The 18674-nt window shown below is 40.6% G+C and overlaps 1 protein-coding gene across 1 annotated transcript in view; it reads left to right on the top strand.

Moving 5' to 3' along the window:
- The window catches only part of VAV3 (vav guanine nucleotide exchange factor 3), a 1223230-nt gene that overhangs the window by 1002216 nt on the left and 202340 nt on the right, over positions 1 to 18674 (top strand). Inside the window, exon 20 of the mRNA XM_086953893.1 lies at positions 1405 to 1541. Within this exon, the coding sequence (XP_086810019.1) occupies positions 1405 to 1541 (137 nt within the window). The remainder of the gene's footprint in view (positions 1 to 1404; positions 1542 to 18674) is intronic.

Here is an 18674-nt window from a genome sequence, read left to right as displayed (position 1 = left end):
ATGCTAAGTTCACAAATTTGAAATATGCTCTCAAAATTGAAGGACTTTCTAGAGAATTTTGCCTGGTTTTGTAGGTTTTTACAACTGCCTTTTTTTCAAACCACTAAGTTTGTACCATTTGCGCCGATACTAATGTTTAATAAAAATCCCCAAATATGTGTACATGGAGTATGCGTCCCTAATTCCCTAATTTCATTGACCCTGAAATTGGCCAAAGGACCATTGGGTATGATGATCATTTTAAAAATCACCCAGAAAGATTCTCTGTGTGAAGAGTAAAAGCCTTGACTTTAATATATATATATATATATATATATATATATATATATATATATATATATATATATATATATATATATATATATATATATATATATATATATATATATATATATATATATATATATATTTCAAACTAAAATAAGATTTAGGAAACATGTAATGTGGGTGAAAGACTCAAATCAGATTTAAGATGGAAATAGCCTGTAAATGTGCTGCTGATTCTTTTTTCTTTCTAGATAGAACAGTTTTTTTTCCATCTTGCCTGTCTGTTGGCAAGAAGCCTATGCCTCTTTGTGCATGATCGGGTGGTTTCTTAACTTTTTCAAATCCCTCTTCCAGATTGAATGGCTTTCCTCCATATTCATGTGTTTTTCCTAACCATGGAGCATTTCAGTCTCATCTTATTTTGATTAGATTAATGTTATGCTTTTATTTCTGATGGCAGGAACTTGCATTTTAGTGCAAAGGGACTATGTTCTCTCGCTATTTGTATTTACTCTGCCTACATTCCTATTCCCAGCCCTCTCTCTTTACTTAAAAATCGCCCAACTACCCTCTTGCCCCCGCATTCTCCAGTGCTGTGGCCTTCACTTGTATGTAATACAGCTTTGGCTGACCATTTGTGAATGGTTTTAAAACCATTATAATGTGGTCATCTGTGCACATGCATGTGTGTACATGCACAGCAGCCATCTTGTAATGGTTTTCATGACACTTAAGAAATACCTATTGGAGAAGGCTACTGTATGTACATGCTTACTGGCCATCAGGGAAACAACCCAACATTGTCAATAGGTAGATGTTCAGTGTCTAAGGCAAGACCTATTGGCTTTGCCAATGTTATTTATGTAGGACAGGAGTACTAATTTATTTTGGAATACAGAAATCTTATTATCCATCTAAAGATCATCTTTACGCCACATGCAGGACAAATCTGCATCCCTATGAGTGCATGTTCTGAAAGAGCGACTGTAAATATGTGAATGTTATTTTAATGACACATTCATGTGTCTGATAATGTATTTTATTATTTTTTTGGCAGTGTGCTTTGTATTTTGTCTTTGATTTCATATCTGACTTTTACTTGCATTTTTTGACGAAGTTTAATTTTCCAATGAACAGGTTTACCAAGGATGCAAGTAATCAGAAGCTACACTGGAGTCCCACAGCCTCCTTCTCTAGATGGGCCTCCACTTAACATCCAGACGGGAGACACTGTAGAAGTAATCAGAGCTGATGCACACAGTTTATTTTGGCAGGTATGAAAGATGGTACCACATTTTTAACAAACAGAACGTTATGCAATGTCAAGGCTGAAGTAGTGGCATATGGAAACATAGATGTATCACAATTAAATTACTTATTAGGCGAGTGCCTTAAAGCTTGAAAATCCAGTCTAAAAAAAGAAACAACTCAACATGTTTTGAAATACTCTTTTGAATTAACTGAAAGTTATTTGAAAAACTAGTTCAATATACAATATAAAGAGTGGAAGTCGCACATACACTTCAGATGAAGGGATGGATTCATCAACACTTTGTGCAGGAGCAAAATTGCCCAAAGTGTTGATTTTGTATTTACTTTCAAAGTTGCTTAAAAGTAACGCAAGGAAGTGTCTCATGGGTGGTACATGTGCGTCCCTTATGCAACTGTCCACGGTTTTTCATACAAAGCCTTACCTGGTAACATTTGTGGCCAGGGCTTTGTGCTAAAAACTAACACCTATTTGAGGCAGGCACAAAGAAGAAGAAATTTTTTTTCTACATTTTTATGTGAAGCTCTTTGTGGTTTTCAATTACTGGGCCCATAAAGTTGTTATACTAACTCAGAGCCTGATTACGATGGCAGACGGACTTCTGTCCATGTGCCATCATCCCAGGGGGGTGACCACCTGCCTGTAAGGTGGCGGCCCCACATGTGAAATTACAATGCAGCCACCACCACGGCGGCCGCAAAAGGCATTTTTTCCATTGCGACGAGTGCTGCTGGCTGCAGCACCCATTGCAATGGAAAAAAGGCACGTTTTGTTTTTCCCTACACTATGTGACAGGCACCACATGTGGTGCCTGCCACATGGTGCAGGGAACCCCCAAGTGCAAAAACAAACTGCCCCTGCACCCCCACCTGACTTTCCATTGCGGATGAACTGCCATTGAAAGGCTCGTGGGGAGCCAGCATTGTAATCTTACCGGGGGTGCCTGCTAGGCACAGCTGGCAGGCATTACATGCTGAGAGCCTCCGCAGCACCGACGGGCTCAAGGATCCCATTGGATACCTGGCGGTCGGTGTTTCTGACTTTCATGGTACTGCCCACCTTCATAATATGGCGGGCGAAAATGGCCTCACGATGGCAGTGAACCCACTACGGACCGTCTGTCGGTGGCGAGTTCACCGTTATCGTAATGACAATCCTTAGTCACTTCACTCAGATTCAGTACTTCAACCACAGAGGCATTGGTCATGTGATGCACCTCCTTTCGTCGCAGTGTGGGGTGAGAAATCACGGTGTCATACTGTTGGCCACCCAATGAGAACCAATAATTGGTAGCCAGCTCAAAAATTAGAGATCAGATTCAAAGACACTACTCTCAGAACCATGATATAGAAATAGAGTATTGCAATTGGAAGACCGAACCTTCTAAAGAAGTTTCATCTAACAACAATTATACAAACCAGAAGCTCTGCTGTGCAGTGCAAGAGCAGAAGAACCTGATATTCTGAAAATAATGTATGACTCTCCCTATCATGCATTAGAAATCAGAGCACAGATTCTGCAGATACAACATTAAGACACAGTAACTGACTCGGAAAAATTTCGATAATTTGATTATCGTAGTAAAGATCCAAAATCAATACATATAAGTAGCCTTTTAAGCAGTTCAGTCATGAGTCTTACAGCTCGTAGTATATAACCACACATTTCATCAAAGTGAAACTATTGCTAAATAAAAGAATCCATCAAAAGGATGGTTAAGGTTGGATATCCCTTCCACCAACAAAGGCAGGAGGATGGTTCAAAAGAGTTCTCTTAGCATGAGCAAAGGGATCAAGTTAGAGACAACTAAGGAAAAGTCTTTGGGCATGGGCAAGGGGAATGGAGCAATAATCGGAAAAGTTTAGATTTGGACTCTCACCAGACAGCTCCAAATCATCCAGTAGGCAGGTTCATCAGCAAAAGGAAAAAGCTAAGGGCATGGGAAGGTAATCAGGCAGGCATTCAAGAAGGATTCCAATCAATCTGCTAAAAAGAAAAAGCTGCCTCCTCCATGGGAAGTTACTTTTTATACTCCAGATCATCCATTTGTGACATCAGTTGTCACCATATAATGGTCTGAATGTCATGCGACCATTCTTCAGTTCATCAGGTACAAGATTGATACTCCAACATATTTTCCCATGTTGTTTATGAGAAACGACTGTCCATTCCGTCCTCACAGGTTAGTTGACAAAGAGCATATTTTTTTTTTGTTGCTCTTTGCAGATTAAGTCTAGAGGTCAAGTTCCGACCAATTTACACTCATTGAAATACTGGAAAAGTGTCTTGTTGTTTAAAGAATGTTGCACAAACAGAACAGATAAGGCAATATTTGAGGAAACATAACAAAAGTACATTACACCAGGATATAAAATAATGCAGCATAAGATAAAAGGCAATTCAATCTATTTTCAAGTTAGCATTTCTTATTTAGTAAAAAAAATCATAATTAAGTTTAAGCATCACAAAATAAACCAAGCATATAATATATGGAAATATGTGCAACGTTGTAAGTGATTATTAAATAAAAATGTTCAACTCTAATTATGGGCTACTATAAAAAATTTAAAAGTACCTCCTTGCAAATAAAATCATTTTAAGAAATCTATGACCCTAATAATGAAAAGCACTTATACTGAAAGTTTCAGTCCTATACAATAAAGCATTTTTATTCGCACCAGTGTATCATTTGCTGTGATGCATTACAATGAAAGCAGTAGAGATGCTAAGTTTCATTATTACGTTTTTCATATCGACTTTGTAAAAATAATAGATAATCACTTAATAGACATGTGAAAATAATTACTCCCACTATTTGTACATTTCCTTTTTTTTTTTTAATTTTTTTATTTCACAACTCGATTCAGAGAAAAAAAAATACACAGAGCAAACAAGGAAAAGGGATAACAAAATTCGCAAAATAAGACAAGTAAAACATTTACAGAGCACAGTTAAAAAGCAAATAAAAAGCAGATAACTGTTGCAAGTAAATTCGACAAAGTAAATCAAAGAATCCATTCAGTTAATAAAAGAACCCCAAATGTTGTTGCATTTCATTAAAGAACGAGTACCTCTAAGTTTGGCCAAGGCCACTTCCATGAAGTAAATGTCATTTATCAATGACCACCATTTAGCACACGATAATATAATAGTAACTATGGCTTTGGTAGCAAATGAATGTCAAGTAGTACAGAAGCTGCTGTGAGGGAGGGGGACAAATCAATTTTAGTTTCAACATTTTATCCAAAGAAGACCCGAAATCAGATAAAATTGGGCAGGAAAATAGCATGTATTCTAGATCCGCGGCCACTAGTCCGCATTTTGGGCATACAGGGCCAGATGTAGGTAGCCCTTTACCGATCGGAATCGGCCGAAAATACCGATTTTCGGCCGTTTCCGATCGGTAAAGGGCTAGGGAGATGTAGGTGCACATATTCGGTAATTTTACCGAATCGTTATTATTACCGAATCGGTAATAAGTACCGATTCGGTAATAATTACCGAATCGGTAATATTTACCGATTCGGTAAAATTCCCGAAAATGCTATGTGGGTAGCCAATTTTCCATTGGCACATGGCTTACAGAATCGGTATTTTACCATGGAATACAAATCCATGGTAAAATACCGATTCCTGTGTACATGCACATCTGTGCATGTACACATGTGCCATGTGACAGACAGACGTGCCCTTAGGGCATGTCTGTGTGCCACATTGCACACATGCCCGTTTTGGGGGTGCTAGAGGGTGTCAAAGTGACACCCCCTGCACCCTTGTGAATTCATTAATTACCGATTCGGTAAATACCTAATCGGTAATGCCTAATCATTCCTATGGGCTTCAAAGCCCATAGGAATGAATGGGCATTACCGATTCGGTATTTACCGAATCGGTAATTAATGAATTGTTAAGGATTCGGTAACGAATCCAGATGTTGGGACCTACATCCCATTTACCGATTTTGAAATACCGAATCGGTAAAATTCGGTATTTCAAAATCGGTAAATGGGATTTACCTACATCGGGCCCACAGTCCTGTCACTAAATGAGGCGTTAGTGGTCCATTTGGATATCCTTTCGGTGTATGATAAAGCATACAGGTGGTTTTAAATTGCTGTAGCCTTAAACTTGAGGACTGAACTAAATAATTAATATTATGAAAAGATGAAGTAATCATGGTAGGGGTGATATTAAACCCGAGCTTAGCACCCCATTTTCCTGCTAGTTTTGAACAATCACTGGTTTTGTAAGAGGTGAGGCAATGATAGGCACTGCTAATTAGAGATTCACTCTTTAATGAATAAAAACAGTCCCAGATGTCAGAATCCAATATTTCTCGTATTCTCATTTTACGGAGAAAAAAATCATAGATTTGCATATATTTGAACCTCATTGATTCTGTAGCGTTATATAAAGTTTTAGGTGTCTCAAAGCACAAAAAAACGTGAGTGCCGAATAAGTCCCCCAATGTCTTTATGCCAAGGGTACACCAAATATGTGTCAAATTATCACTAAATATCCCTGGAATTCCAGAATTACCCCACAATACCAATTTGGGACTAAAGAAAGAGGTTTTACAAAAGGCCAATATGTTAAACCATATCTTAACCATATCCCTGGCAGTCTTAAATTGAACTCTTTTAAAATAATTGGGGTCATTAACTCTTAATAGGAACATATTAGAATTCGAGTTTAACATAAAAATTTGAAAATAAAGTTGGTTATCTGTATTAAGTAAGCCTCGTAAACGACCAATGAAAGTTGCCCAAAAATAAAGTTTAAAATACGGGAAATTAAGTCCCCCATTATCTAGGGAACCTTTAAGTAGCGACATAGAGCGGCAAGCTTTACGGTATCCCAAAATAAAGCTCCTAAAGATTCCATCTAATTTAAAAAAAAATAAAGTTGCAAAGAGAAAGAGGAATGGAGCGAAATAAATAAGGAAATTTGGGAAGTATTTTCATCTTAATTAAATTATTCGACCAATAATATTTAAGGGGAGTTTATGCCATTTCTTTAATTGCACAATAGTCGCTTTAACTAAAGCATCGTAATTAATTGATACTATCTGTGTAATTTTTGCTGAACTTTTAACTCCTAGATATGTAGCTGTATGACATAGCCCAGATAATGTAGATGTTGGTGTATATTTAGCAATAATTTGGGTTTTATTTAAGTTTAATTTGCAGCCAGAGACATTGCCAAATCTGCTAGCTTCCATAGTTATTCCATGTAAAGCCTTTACGATGTCCGTGGAATAAATAGCAATATCATCGGCATATGCCGTAATTTTCAATAAATGAGGGCCAGAGTAAAAAGGTATTATACAAGATTGCAATTGCAGAGCATGAAGAAATGGCTCCATTGAGAGAGCAAGTAATTGAGGCGACAAGGGACACCCTTGACGGGTGCCCCGAGATATGGAAAAAGTGGCAGAGGTCAAGCCTGCATAACTGATTCTCGCAGTAGGGTTGTCATATAAAGACTGAATCCATATTAAAAACTGGCCATTAAAGCCCATAGTTATCATTACCGACCAGATATAATCCCACCCACTCGGTCAAACGCCTTCTCAGCATCCAAAAGAATCATACCGATTTTGTCTCTGCTATGTCGAAGGCAGTAATGGCGGTATTTATATGAGTTGTGGTATCTCTGCCAATTACAAAGCCATGTTGCTGTGGATTAACTATCTTAGATATTAAAGGGGCTAGTCGCATGGCCAGCACTTTCGCAAATACCTTTGCATCCGTGTTTGTGAGCGAGATGGGGCGAAAACAGCCACATTCATTAACCGGCTTATCTTTTTAAAAAAACTATCAATTTAGCAGTACTCCAAGATTTCGGAGCTTTCCCATTTTCACCGATATAGCTAATAACTTGGTGGAAGAGAGGCAATAGCTCTTCAATACAACTCTTATATACCTCTAGGGGCAGAGTATCTTCCCCAGCTGCTTTCCCAGATGGTAGAGACAGAATAGTTTGCCGTATCTCTAAGAAACTGATAGGTATGGACAGTTGATCAAATCCAAAATGGTCAGGTTGTTCAGAAATATAACAATCCAGGTAAGCCTGGATACTAGCCTGAGTAGGAGAGCTATCCGGTGTATATAGTTTCCTATAAAATTTTGTACATTTCCAAGTGCACTTTACGGTGCTTTTACTTCAACTATTCTCGGTTTCAGTATTGTTTTTCTAGACTTGTGCAAAATGCAGTTTTGATGTTATAATCAGTTTTTGTGTCATGGAAAGAATAATCAGCGTTTACCCTGGAACAAACCCTCTCTCTTATGGCGAATCAGCTTTCACACTTTATTCTTATCAGTCATCAAACATTTCAATTTTGTTGTCTGAAGTTTTTTTCAGTCTTCCAGAATTTTCATTTCATCAAAGTATTTATATTGTCCGCCTATTAGTTCAGGAACAGATCTTGTTCCATTCACTTGCTGTATATTATTTTTATATCTCTCGAGCTTGAAAAAATAATATCATCAGCATTATGCATGAAGAGATTGCCACTAATAGTCTCAAGATAGAAATCACTAGTACATTACCTAAGTTACCCAACCAGTTACTAACAGTTGACAATTCCTTTCCTATAATTTCCAAGGCACCCTCAGATGTTAACCCTTTCAAGTCCTTGTTTAAGTCAGTAATGTTCCTAATGTCGTTTTCGAAATCGCTGCTCTTGTCCGGGATATAGGTGCAACACTGGTGGACTTTTAACAACCCACAGAGGATGTCAAGGGCAAGTCGATTTTGCATCAGCATCAATCTTATTAAAATCATATCAATATCTACAATTGAAAATCTTTCAGCTCTACTTGTGGCTTATTCATTTTTTTATTATTTTTTATTTAAGAAGTTTTCTATAGCGCTGGCCAGAACCGAAGGTATCGGAGCGCTTTACAGCAGGAGGGAGAGAAATCAAACACATGATATAGAATAAAATAAGCGTATTCATAAGTGTACAATTATGTTGAGCGTCCGAGGTGCGTCATTGAGGTAGAGAGGTCTAGGGGTCCGAGGTGCACCTTTGAGGTAGAGAGGTCTAGAGGTAATCTATGCATAGACAAAGTTTTAGGCTGAGATTTTCTCCGAGCGGCGATGAACCAAGGCGATGGGTTGGGGAGAGGGGATGAGGCAGGCAGTGGGTGCGCATTGTTAGGTGACTGCAGGGTGGAGGCTTGTGAGTCGCAGATTTCAGTTTGGGAAGGCACGGTTGAGGTAAAGGACTTTTAGGAGGCTTTTGAATTTTGGAAAGGAGGGGGTAGTTCTGATGTCAACAGGGATGGAGTTCCAGATTTTGGGAGCGTTTCCTGCAAAGAAGCGGGCTGCAGTTTTTTGTTTGCGCATTTTCAGGGGGATGAAAAAGAGGGAGTTAGAACTCCTGAGGCTTCTAGACTGGCCGGCTTTCTTAAGTTTACAAGCTAGGTATTCTGGTTTCCCTGTGTGCAGGGCTTTGTGCGTGAGGCAGGCAGTTCTGAAGATGGCACGCATTTCCTCTGGGAGCCATTTTAGTTCTCTGAGTGCGGTAGATATATGGTGATATTTTTTTAATCCGGTGACCATTCTGGCAGCTGCATTGAGGGTAGTTTTGAGTGGCGCTAGGTGGGAGAGAGCTGTACCAGAGAGGACTGCGTTCCCATAGTCCAGTCTAGACAACACCAGTGATTGGGTGGCTTGTTTGAGGTCCATGGGTGGAATGTTGAGTTTGATATAATTGAGAATGTTCAGATTGAGGAAGGCGCTCTTAGCGGAGTTCTTGATGTGGTTGGTCATGGTTAGTTTGTGGTCAAGGGGGATTCCAAGTGATTTTACAGAGTTTGCCAAGGTGAGATTCCCGTTGAGAGCATCGATTGCTTTCAGCCATTCAACGATTTGAGGGTTTTCTTCCTTGTTGGAGATGAGGAGGATTTTGTTTTTTCCCTGATTGAGTTTAAGGTGGTTTGCTGATAGCCATTCTTGGAGTTCTCTGAGAGTATTGTTGAGTCTTAGAATGTCATTAAAGGAGGAGGATTCCACGTAGATCTGGGTGTCATCTGCATATAGATGGAAGGGGAGGTTGGCTATTTTCAGAATGGTGGTGAGGGGTTCCATATATATGTTGAACAATTGAGGGGAGAGAACGGATCCTTGGGGGACACCTCTGTTAACATGGAGAAGGTCGGCGTAAAGGATTTGATTTTTACCCTTCAGGAGCGATTTTGAAAAAAGGAGAAGAACCATTGAAGGACCACCTCGTCTGCACCTACACGGTCTTTGAGAGCCTTGATGAGAAAACTGTTATCTACTGTGTCAAAGGCTGCTGACAGGTCTAGGAGGATGAGTAGGCAGCAATGGTCTGAGTCAAGGGAGTTGAGGATGTCATCCACGATGTTGAGGATTGCAGTTTTGGTGCTACAGCCTTTCCTAAAGCATGATTGGTGTTGGTCTACCAGATTAATATTGTCAATATGATTGTTCCGTTGACGGAGAACGCACTTTTCGAGGATTTTAGCTAGGGAGGGAAGATTGGAGACAGGTCTGAAATTATTCAGGTCGTTAGTGTCTAGGCCTCCTTCAGAAGTGGTGTGACTTGGCCGACTTTGAGGCAATCTGGTATGATGCCGGTTTTTAGGGAGCTGTTTATGATTTCGCACCAAAGTGGTGCAAGGGAGAGTTTCAGCTTTTTGGCCATTTGGGAGGGTATAGGGTTGAGTGTGTGGGATGAAGGCTTGGAGGAGTAGATTATTGAGAATCTCAGTATTAGGGAAGAGGTTGAAGGATCTCCAGGTTTTTTGGGTTGCCCTCTAGAGGTAGTTTTGATTGCTGGGGTACAGTTTTTGTCGGCAGGATGGAGGTTGATGTCAAGTGATAGTTTGATCTTGGTGATTTTTTCGTTCAAGAAGTTGGCGAAGTTGTCACATAAGTCTTTAGAGGGCTGGACATGCGTAGTAGACGGCTTGGACGTTTGTTTTTTGATGATGTTAAAGAGTACTTTTGGTCTGTTTTTAGCCTTGTCCAGCGCTTTACAGAAAAAGTTGATATGCTTTTTGTACTTTCTTCTTGCTGCTTTGAGTTCTTCGTAACGGCTGGAGGAGGGATTCTTTCTCCAGAGACGTTCTGTGGCTCTAAGTTGCCTCCTTTCCTCGTTGATGTTCTTGTTGAACCAGGATCTGGAGGGGCTGTTCCTGGGTTTTTTCAGTTTCATTGGAGCGAGTTGGTCTAAGATCGAGGACATGGTTATATTGTAGTGGGATGTGAGTTCTGTAGTTGGGAGGCCGTCCGGGGAGATGGGCAGGAGGGTGCTCATTTTTTCTTCTAAGACAGCTGCGTTGATCTGCATTAGGTTTCTAGACCATGTAGGGCGGTCTTTGTTGGGAGGTTGACACATGATCGGTTGCGAGATGTGGAATAGGATTAGGTGGTGGTCTGACCAGTTGACCAGAAGGATGTGGTCTATAGTAATTGCGTCGTGTTGGGTGATGATGGCATCCAGGATTGCTGCTTTGTTATGAGTTTCTTTTGAGCAGTGCTGGATAAGGTTGTTGGAATGTAGTAGCTCGTTCAGGTTTTGTACTGGAGCGCTGTTTTACCATTCCAGTGAAGGTTGAGGTCACCTAGAATGAGGTTGTTGCTATCTCGGAAAGAGCAGTGGGCGATCAGGTCTGACAGGTGTTCTGTGAACGTGACGGTGTTGCCCGGGGGATGATACAGAAGGAGGTAGTAGAAAGTTTCCTAATTTTATGTGACTTTAATGCTACTCCTCCAGAAGGTATTAAAGCTCCAAAAATATTTCCCACTATTTCACTTGCACTCACACCGCTCTTCATTCTCCTATTCTGTTCTTTTAATTCTCCATCAATTTGTTTCACATGATAAGTTTTTGGAAAGACAATTCCCACGTTACAACTTCCATACTTTCGGTAAAATATACAGAGGTTTTTTTCCACAAATATAATGCACTTCGGGAAAGATAGGATCAACTCCATTTAAATATCTTCCTCAGTTCTCATAAACATGAAATATATGTTCACATTCACTAAAATCTATAAATTATGTTTTAATATAAGATCTTTATCTATATATACAAAGTTTTCGTTTATGTTGCCAGTCTAAAGCTAATGGAGCTATTCTTTCTACTATTTTATGTTCTACTTCTGGTAAATTCCAAAGAGTTAGTTTAGGGAGTGTAATAGTTTTAACTGTTGCATTATCTTGTCTCCTTTCTACTAAATCTATGAATTTCTTTCCAGCATAACCCATGTCTAAAGATTGAGTCGGCCTACATGGTTAGTCCATAGTGTCAGCTAGGGAAGTAAAACTGCAAGTGATCAGTACCATAAAACTAATTAGTCAAAATACTGCAAAGAATTCTGTATGTTAACTGTAGACTATGATAGGTAACACCTTCAGCAACTGATGCAGGCCAATGAATACATGCGTAAGTAAGTAAATAAGTAAATGCTTTATTGTACAGTTAATAAAAACCATTACAAATAGCTTTTAGCAGTAAAAGAAAATGGTCAGTTAAAAAAAAAAATGGTTAAAACGGTCGGTCTAAAACCATAAAAAGTGCAAGCGCTTGACCAGATACAATTTTTTTAATCTAAAACAGAAATTTACTTGTACTTAACGCTGGATGAACATTGTCCCACTTTTTTAGACCGACCTTTTTAACCGCTTTTTTTTTTTTTAACGGAATACACGCATAGTAATCACTAGAATCTATTTTGTCAATGTATTCATTTAGGAAACTAGTGTGGATATTTAATGAACAATCAGTTTTTGAAAAATCAAAATGTAGAGAGTTGTTGTTCATAGCATTAGAATCAATGCTATTAGTTTTATCAGTTTTGAAAGAACTTGTAAGCTTAGGGTCGTCTACGGGTACATAATGTGGCAAGTTTAAATTAATAAGTAATGCAGTTAACATCAAGGCAATAACAGAAAAGATTCCTGCATATACACATTTGCATCAAAGAGAGATTTCAGTGTTAGGCTTCATGGCTTTTCTCGAATCCAACCGTTTAACTAAAAAAACTAAAATAAGAGCAAGTGGTTTGAGCAGTTCAGCAAAGCTCGGCCACAAAATAACAAGGCACAGTTCAATTGTCCGGTTCAGTATGGTCAGATATGCAGATCAGCTTTATTGATAAGTATATTTTGGATAAATTGTGTCATTCCTTCAAGTGGTACACCAAGATTGAAATTCAAATCCACAACTAAGGTTTACCCCTGCCATATTAGTATGGTAGGGGCACCGCAGTGGACGGAAAGACCGTCCGTCGCTTTTCCACCAGTCGGATTGCCGACCGGGCAGAAAAGGGACACATATTGCTATGGCTGCGGTTGGATGCCTTTCCATAATAGAGACTCCGCCATGGAAAGGCATTCAGGAATTCACAGGGATGTGGGGGGCTGCACTTGGGGGTACCTATGGCACTGCGCGGTGCCTGTCGCGTTGTTCAGGCCAGTGCACAACATGCATATTAGGCATTGTGGTGGGTACTGCACAAAGCACCGCCCACCACAATGTTAGAAATGCAGGATGAGACCGCCAGGGTGGTGGTCGCATCCTAATGGGCACAGTGGGACCGTTGCAGCTCTAGCGGGCGGTCCCGTTTACCATTACAGTGGCGGGCGGAAATGGGCCCCTAAGTTTGTTTCAAGGAGGTTCAGGTGGACTCGTATTATTAAAGCAAAATGCAGAAAGCTCCTGTTCCCATTTATTTGCTGCCAGATAAGTCCATTCAGGAGATATGTACTTTTGACTGGGTACTCTTGCTATTTTTGATCTCCCTACAGCTGTTCATTCATCATCACTGTCACTCTGATCAGATTGCTCGGAGCTTTCATGAATGGTTTGTGGTACTCACACTCGTCCTTCAGTTAGGCAGTGTCTCAGTATTTCACCTCTACTGGGCCAATGGTCTCTGGGTACAACTCGCTTTCTTGCTGCACTAGGCCTTTTGTTAGGATCTGTATCTCTCATAGTCAACTGTACTGGATGGGACCCTTTGGTACCCACAATAGTTGACTCCCAGATTCCCCCCTCAGGCCAATTGAGTGCTGTCCTAGCTCCTTGTTGGTCCCCAAGAGCTTGACTGATCTGCTTCCTCTGTCTCACTGTAACCACAGACACATCAGGAACATGTGCTGTTGTATCATCAAGGGGACATGGGACTTTGCAAGTATGTTCGCCATGTACCCAATTCGGAAGACCTCCGCACTTCACAGCAATGTTGGTGACCAGAATCATCTGGTAGGGCCCTCTCCAGCAGGGTTTCAAGCATGACTTCTGCATGTGTTTCTTCACCATTACCCAGTCAACAGGACAAAGGTCATGGCACTGCTCCTGTTGAGTCGCAAGTGCAGCCTCTTCACCTGGTAAGACTCAGAATGTACCACATCAACCCAACCTTTCCAGTAGTCAAATATTAAGTAATCTGTAATGTTGACGAGAGCGTTTGCAGGAACAGCTGACTGTTGCATCACTCTGACCTTGATTACTTCATGGGTGACAGTCCTGTCCTCTTGTCCTCCTGTCTGGTTTGTTCCTCAGACTCATCAACACAAGAGGTCTTGCATCGTGCCACTTTAAAGACGTTGAAGCATACACTTTCCCCAATCTGGATTTCAATGTTCCATTAATCTGCTCCACGAGTCCAGAAGCCTCTGGACGGTAACTGCAATGTAGCTTCTGCTCAACTTGTAATGCTGCAAATAACATTTTCAGTACCTCATTTTTAAAATGAGTTCCTCGGTCTGACAAGAGAAGTCGAAAATCCAAACTTTGGAAGTCTCTCAACAGCAATTTAGCTACTGTGAGACTATCATTTTTTCATGTTGGATAAGCCTCCGCCTATTTTGAGACAATGGCAACAATAGCCAAAACATATTTCAAACCATTGCAAAGGTGCATCTCTATGAAGTCCATTTGCTTCCGGTTAAAGGAATCTGCTGATTTCCCTACATGTCTCATTGTAACTAGTGTTTTTCTTCTAGCGTTTTGTTGTTGACACACTATACAGAGATGGTACAGATTCTCATCAGTCAATCCAAATCTGGGATTGAATCACATCTGTCAAAAGAGGTGCATCTTTGCATCTCTTCCTACATGTGCAGGACCATGATAATGTCTAGACGTAGGTGGTAACAAACTATCAGGTAATACAGGTCTGGCATCCGTGTAAACCCAAACTTCATCTTCCCTTTTGGTGCATCCAGCTTGCACCCAACTTTGCTGTGCAGCTTCTGCCACTTCTTCCTGCAATCTCCTAACCTCCTCCCATGTGTCTGTAGTAGTCAACAACAAGTTGCAGTTTGTGACATCGGATGTTTTATTAACTAAATCCCCAATAAAGGTATGGGCATATAATGAACAGAATTTGGCAATCTCATTGGCGGATGCATTGCCAGCAGTCACGTAGTCAGTGTGCCTCTGAGCTACACACTTAATTACTGCAATTTGGGCAGGCAAATATAGGAACTGCAGAAGGTTCCTCACACTTTCTCCATTTGGTATAGACGATCCGCAGGAAGTCATAAACCCACACTGTGATGACAATTGCCTGACGTCATGTACAACTCCAAAGCCGCAATGACTAGCGGTAAAGATTGTCACTCTGAGTTGGTTTGAAACCTGAAAGCCCACGTCAAGGCAATCAATTCAGCAACTTGTGCTGAATGCACTGCCTGCAAACATGACACTTCCACAACACCTGCAACTCTACAAACAGTATAAGCAGCTTTCAGATTTCCTTCATTGTCTTGCAAACAGGAACCATCAACAAACAACACGTGATCAGAGGTTCATCCTGTATATCAGGTCAAGCCTTTGCAGATGACTCAGTCACGGCCAAGCAATCATGTTCAACTTCCTCAATCACAATTTCATTTCCAGGCAGTGGCAACAGAGTGGATGGATTCAGAAAAGTGCATTCTGTAAGGGTTATGTTCTCTGCACCTGGAAGTATTTGTTCATACTTCATCAATTGACTATTAGTCAGATACTGTGTCCGAGTATGGGTCAAAAGTATTTCCACTGAGTGGGGCACAAACTCAGTCAATGGATGTCCCATGACTATACTTTCACACTGTTTAACACTCACATATACAGATGCAACCGCTTTAAACATCCAGGCAAAGATGCGGCGACAGGATGAAAAGTCTCTGAGAAGTAGGCAACAGACCTGCAATTACTTCCATGCATCTGTGCCAGTACTGAAAGAGCGCAGCCTTCCCTTTCACTACAAAACAACATAAAACACTTATTATAATCAGGCATTTCCAGAGCCAGTGCCCTACAAAGGCATTTTCGCAGCTCAGTGTAGGTAGTCATACAACTGTCATCCCAAGGTACCGTCTCAAAGACGACTTTCTGTGTCAACCTCTGGAGAGGTTTTGCTGTCACGGAAAAGTTTGGATTCCATTGTCAACAGTAGACCATCATTCCTAAGAACTTGCAGACTTCCTTTTGGGTAGTTGGCGGACTCATGTTACGAATTTCAGATGCTTTCTTGTGACACTTTCCTTGCTCCTTTTTCAATATGGTGTCCAAAGTACAGGACTTCAGTTGGTAACATTGTATCTTAATTGTGGATACTTTACATCCATTTTCAACAAGGTGATTTAAGAGGGCAATAGTATCAATCTTGCAAGCTTCCTTAGTATTTGACGCCACCAGCAGGTCGTCAATATACTATACTATACTAGCACTAAGTGATTTGGCATTACCAGAGACTCAAGGTTGTTTTTGAGAATCTGATTGAAGATTGAGGGGCTTTCCATATACCTTTATAGGACTCAGCACCATGCCAAAACTGGGTTGCCTAAACGGAAAGCAGAAAGGAAATGACTATCCTCATGCAAAGCGATAGAGAAAAGGGCACCCCAAATCAATGTCAATCCTCAAAAGACCCTATTTTAACAAGAATTGTTTCAGAAATTGGGGTGGACAAATGTTTATGTGAGACTCCTACAACATGGATACTTTCCTCAGAGAGTGGTAGGTTAGGAACCTCTGCTGACCTTACAGTAGAGCTGATTTTCAGGAAACTTGCTGATATTTCTTCAATAACACTGGAGTTGAGGGGGCACCCATACTAGAATCCCTCTCTGTTTCTGCTTCAGGCCAACATACAGAAACTTTACACTTGGTTCACAAGTTTCCAGGAACCACATTGTCAAACAGTGTATTCAAATCTATCCACAGAACTTTTGAAATGTTCACAAACCTTTCAATCTGTCCGTACTATTCCACTGGATTATCTCTCAATATTGGGAATTCATATGGGATTGACAAAATATCAGCCATTTTCCAAGACACATACCCTCCACCGGATACTTCCTTACTAGAAAAAATCTATATTTCTCCATCTGCTCTTTCGATTACAATTGGCGGTTTCTGCATCCTAACTCTCCGCTAACTTATTTTTTTTCTCTTACGCCATATTCTTTATCAGTGTCATTAGTTACTTACTATGTAATTTCATTCCAGCTGGCCTCATGTTAGCAAAATCTTTGCTGCTAAAGTCTGAGCTGTGTGTCTTCTGCAAAAGCTTTAATCTCATGACATCAATTTCATATTTCTTGAGCCAATTCAATCAGCTTCTTGTGTGTCTGTCTAGCTCTTAGGGTAAGGTCTTTACAGTGAAATATTAGTTCTTCCTCCTGGTTGGTATCTAATCGAGATGGACTAAGAGTTCCCGTAATCATTTCTTCTAACTCTAACTTTAGCTTGGCCACATCTAATGTTCTTCCTTTTACTGGGACTGGAACAGTTTCAGTACTTTCAATTAATCAGGGTTTGTAAAGCACAACTACTCATCTGTGAGGGTCTCAAGGAGCTGTGGGTGGGGGGACACAGTGGATCAGACTGTGATGAGTTCATACGAATAGCCAGGTCTTGAGGTCCTGAGGTGAGAATTAATTTGGGTACTAAACCCTCTGAGACAATCATCCAATTGTTGATGAGTAAATCCAGTTTGTTCTCTTGGACCAAATCTCCTTTAGTCAAATCTCTACTTGTTCCAGGTTGCATATTTACTGCAGATGTATCAAGGACTGAAATTCCTGTTGGTACAGTAATTTCAGAAGCATTTTAGCTTATTTCAGGAGTCTCACTCATTCTGGGGACGTAAATAGGTAGCAACCTCTGAACCATTCTGCTTCTAGGTTCAGATTGTGTTTGATTTAATATAGAACCCGTACACTTAGTACCTGTACTGTTGTTTTGAGTCGGCACTATAGGCGTCTGAAGCAAAGATCTTGTTGTCAACTCTAGTTGAGTACTATGTGCATTATTTACTCTGGCAGCTTTAGTCAAAATATTGCCAGTATTTACCTGTGACCAAGATTTATAAAGAGGTACAACAGGACAAATAGTAACCGGAGTGGTTAAAGCATCCGACGATACATCAACAAGTCATTAAAAAGATAGTCATCTATGTCACTACTTTCTCCTTCTATCTGATACAGACATCTAGCAGCAGATTCCTTACCTTTGAATTATCCCCAGGCACAAGACTGGATTCATACACTTTTCTGCAGCAGTACTATTCCGCATCAGTAGAGGGCATTGAGAGACTCCTTAATGATGTCCCCCACCTGATGTGACATCAACAGAGTCCATATAAGGCCTACCCTGACGTGCTGATGTCTATTTCTTCCTTTCCACGCGGATCCAGAGAGCGGTACCTCTGGCAATTTTTAGCCTGTTGTCAACAAAAAAGTGTTTTTTTAATAGATATCTTCTGGGTCCTGTGAACTACGATGTCGACTCCATGTGGTGTCTGGGTGTGCACCCTGTCTCCGAATGGTGCGGCTCATGTCTTCAGCTTTGGTCGTCTGCTTTCCAGGAGTGCTGCATGACACTGTTAGCGACACTGTGTTTGCAGTCCACTTGTCGCAGTCCTCTTCTTTCTCCAAGAACTTTTTGAGGACTAGCTCCCAAAGTCCTTCGTTCTCGCTGTCATCTGGTAAGTCAAACCATTGGCGGTCGCTGCCACGGCCTTCCTCGACTTTACCCCATACAAGCGGTGTCCTTGATACACCTCCTATTCCTCCAATTTCAGAGATGGAGCGAGAATCTGTCCCACACCTTCCAGTGTTTTCTGGTGCAGAGGCAACTGTGGCTTAGATGAGGGAATAT

This window comes from Lissotriton vulgaris, chromosome 1_1 (genome assembly GCF_964263255.1).
Source record: "Lissotriton vulgaris chromosome 1_1, aLisVul1.2, whole genome shotgun sequence".
Classification (NCBI taxonomy): Eukaryota; Metazoa; Chordata; class Amphibia; order Caudata; family Salamandridae; genus Lissotriton; species Lissotriton vulgaris.
Note: the sequence above shows the minus strand (reverse complement) of the source record. Positions and strands in the feature narration are given on the sequence as shown.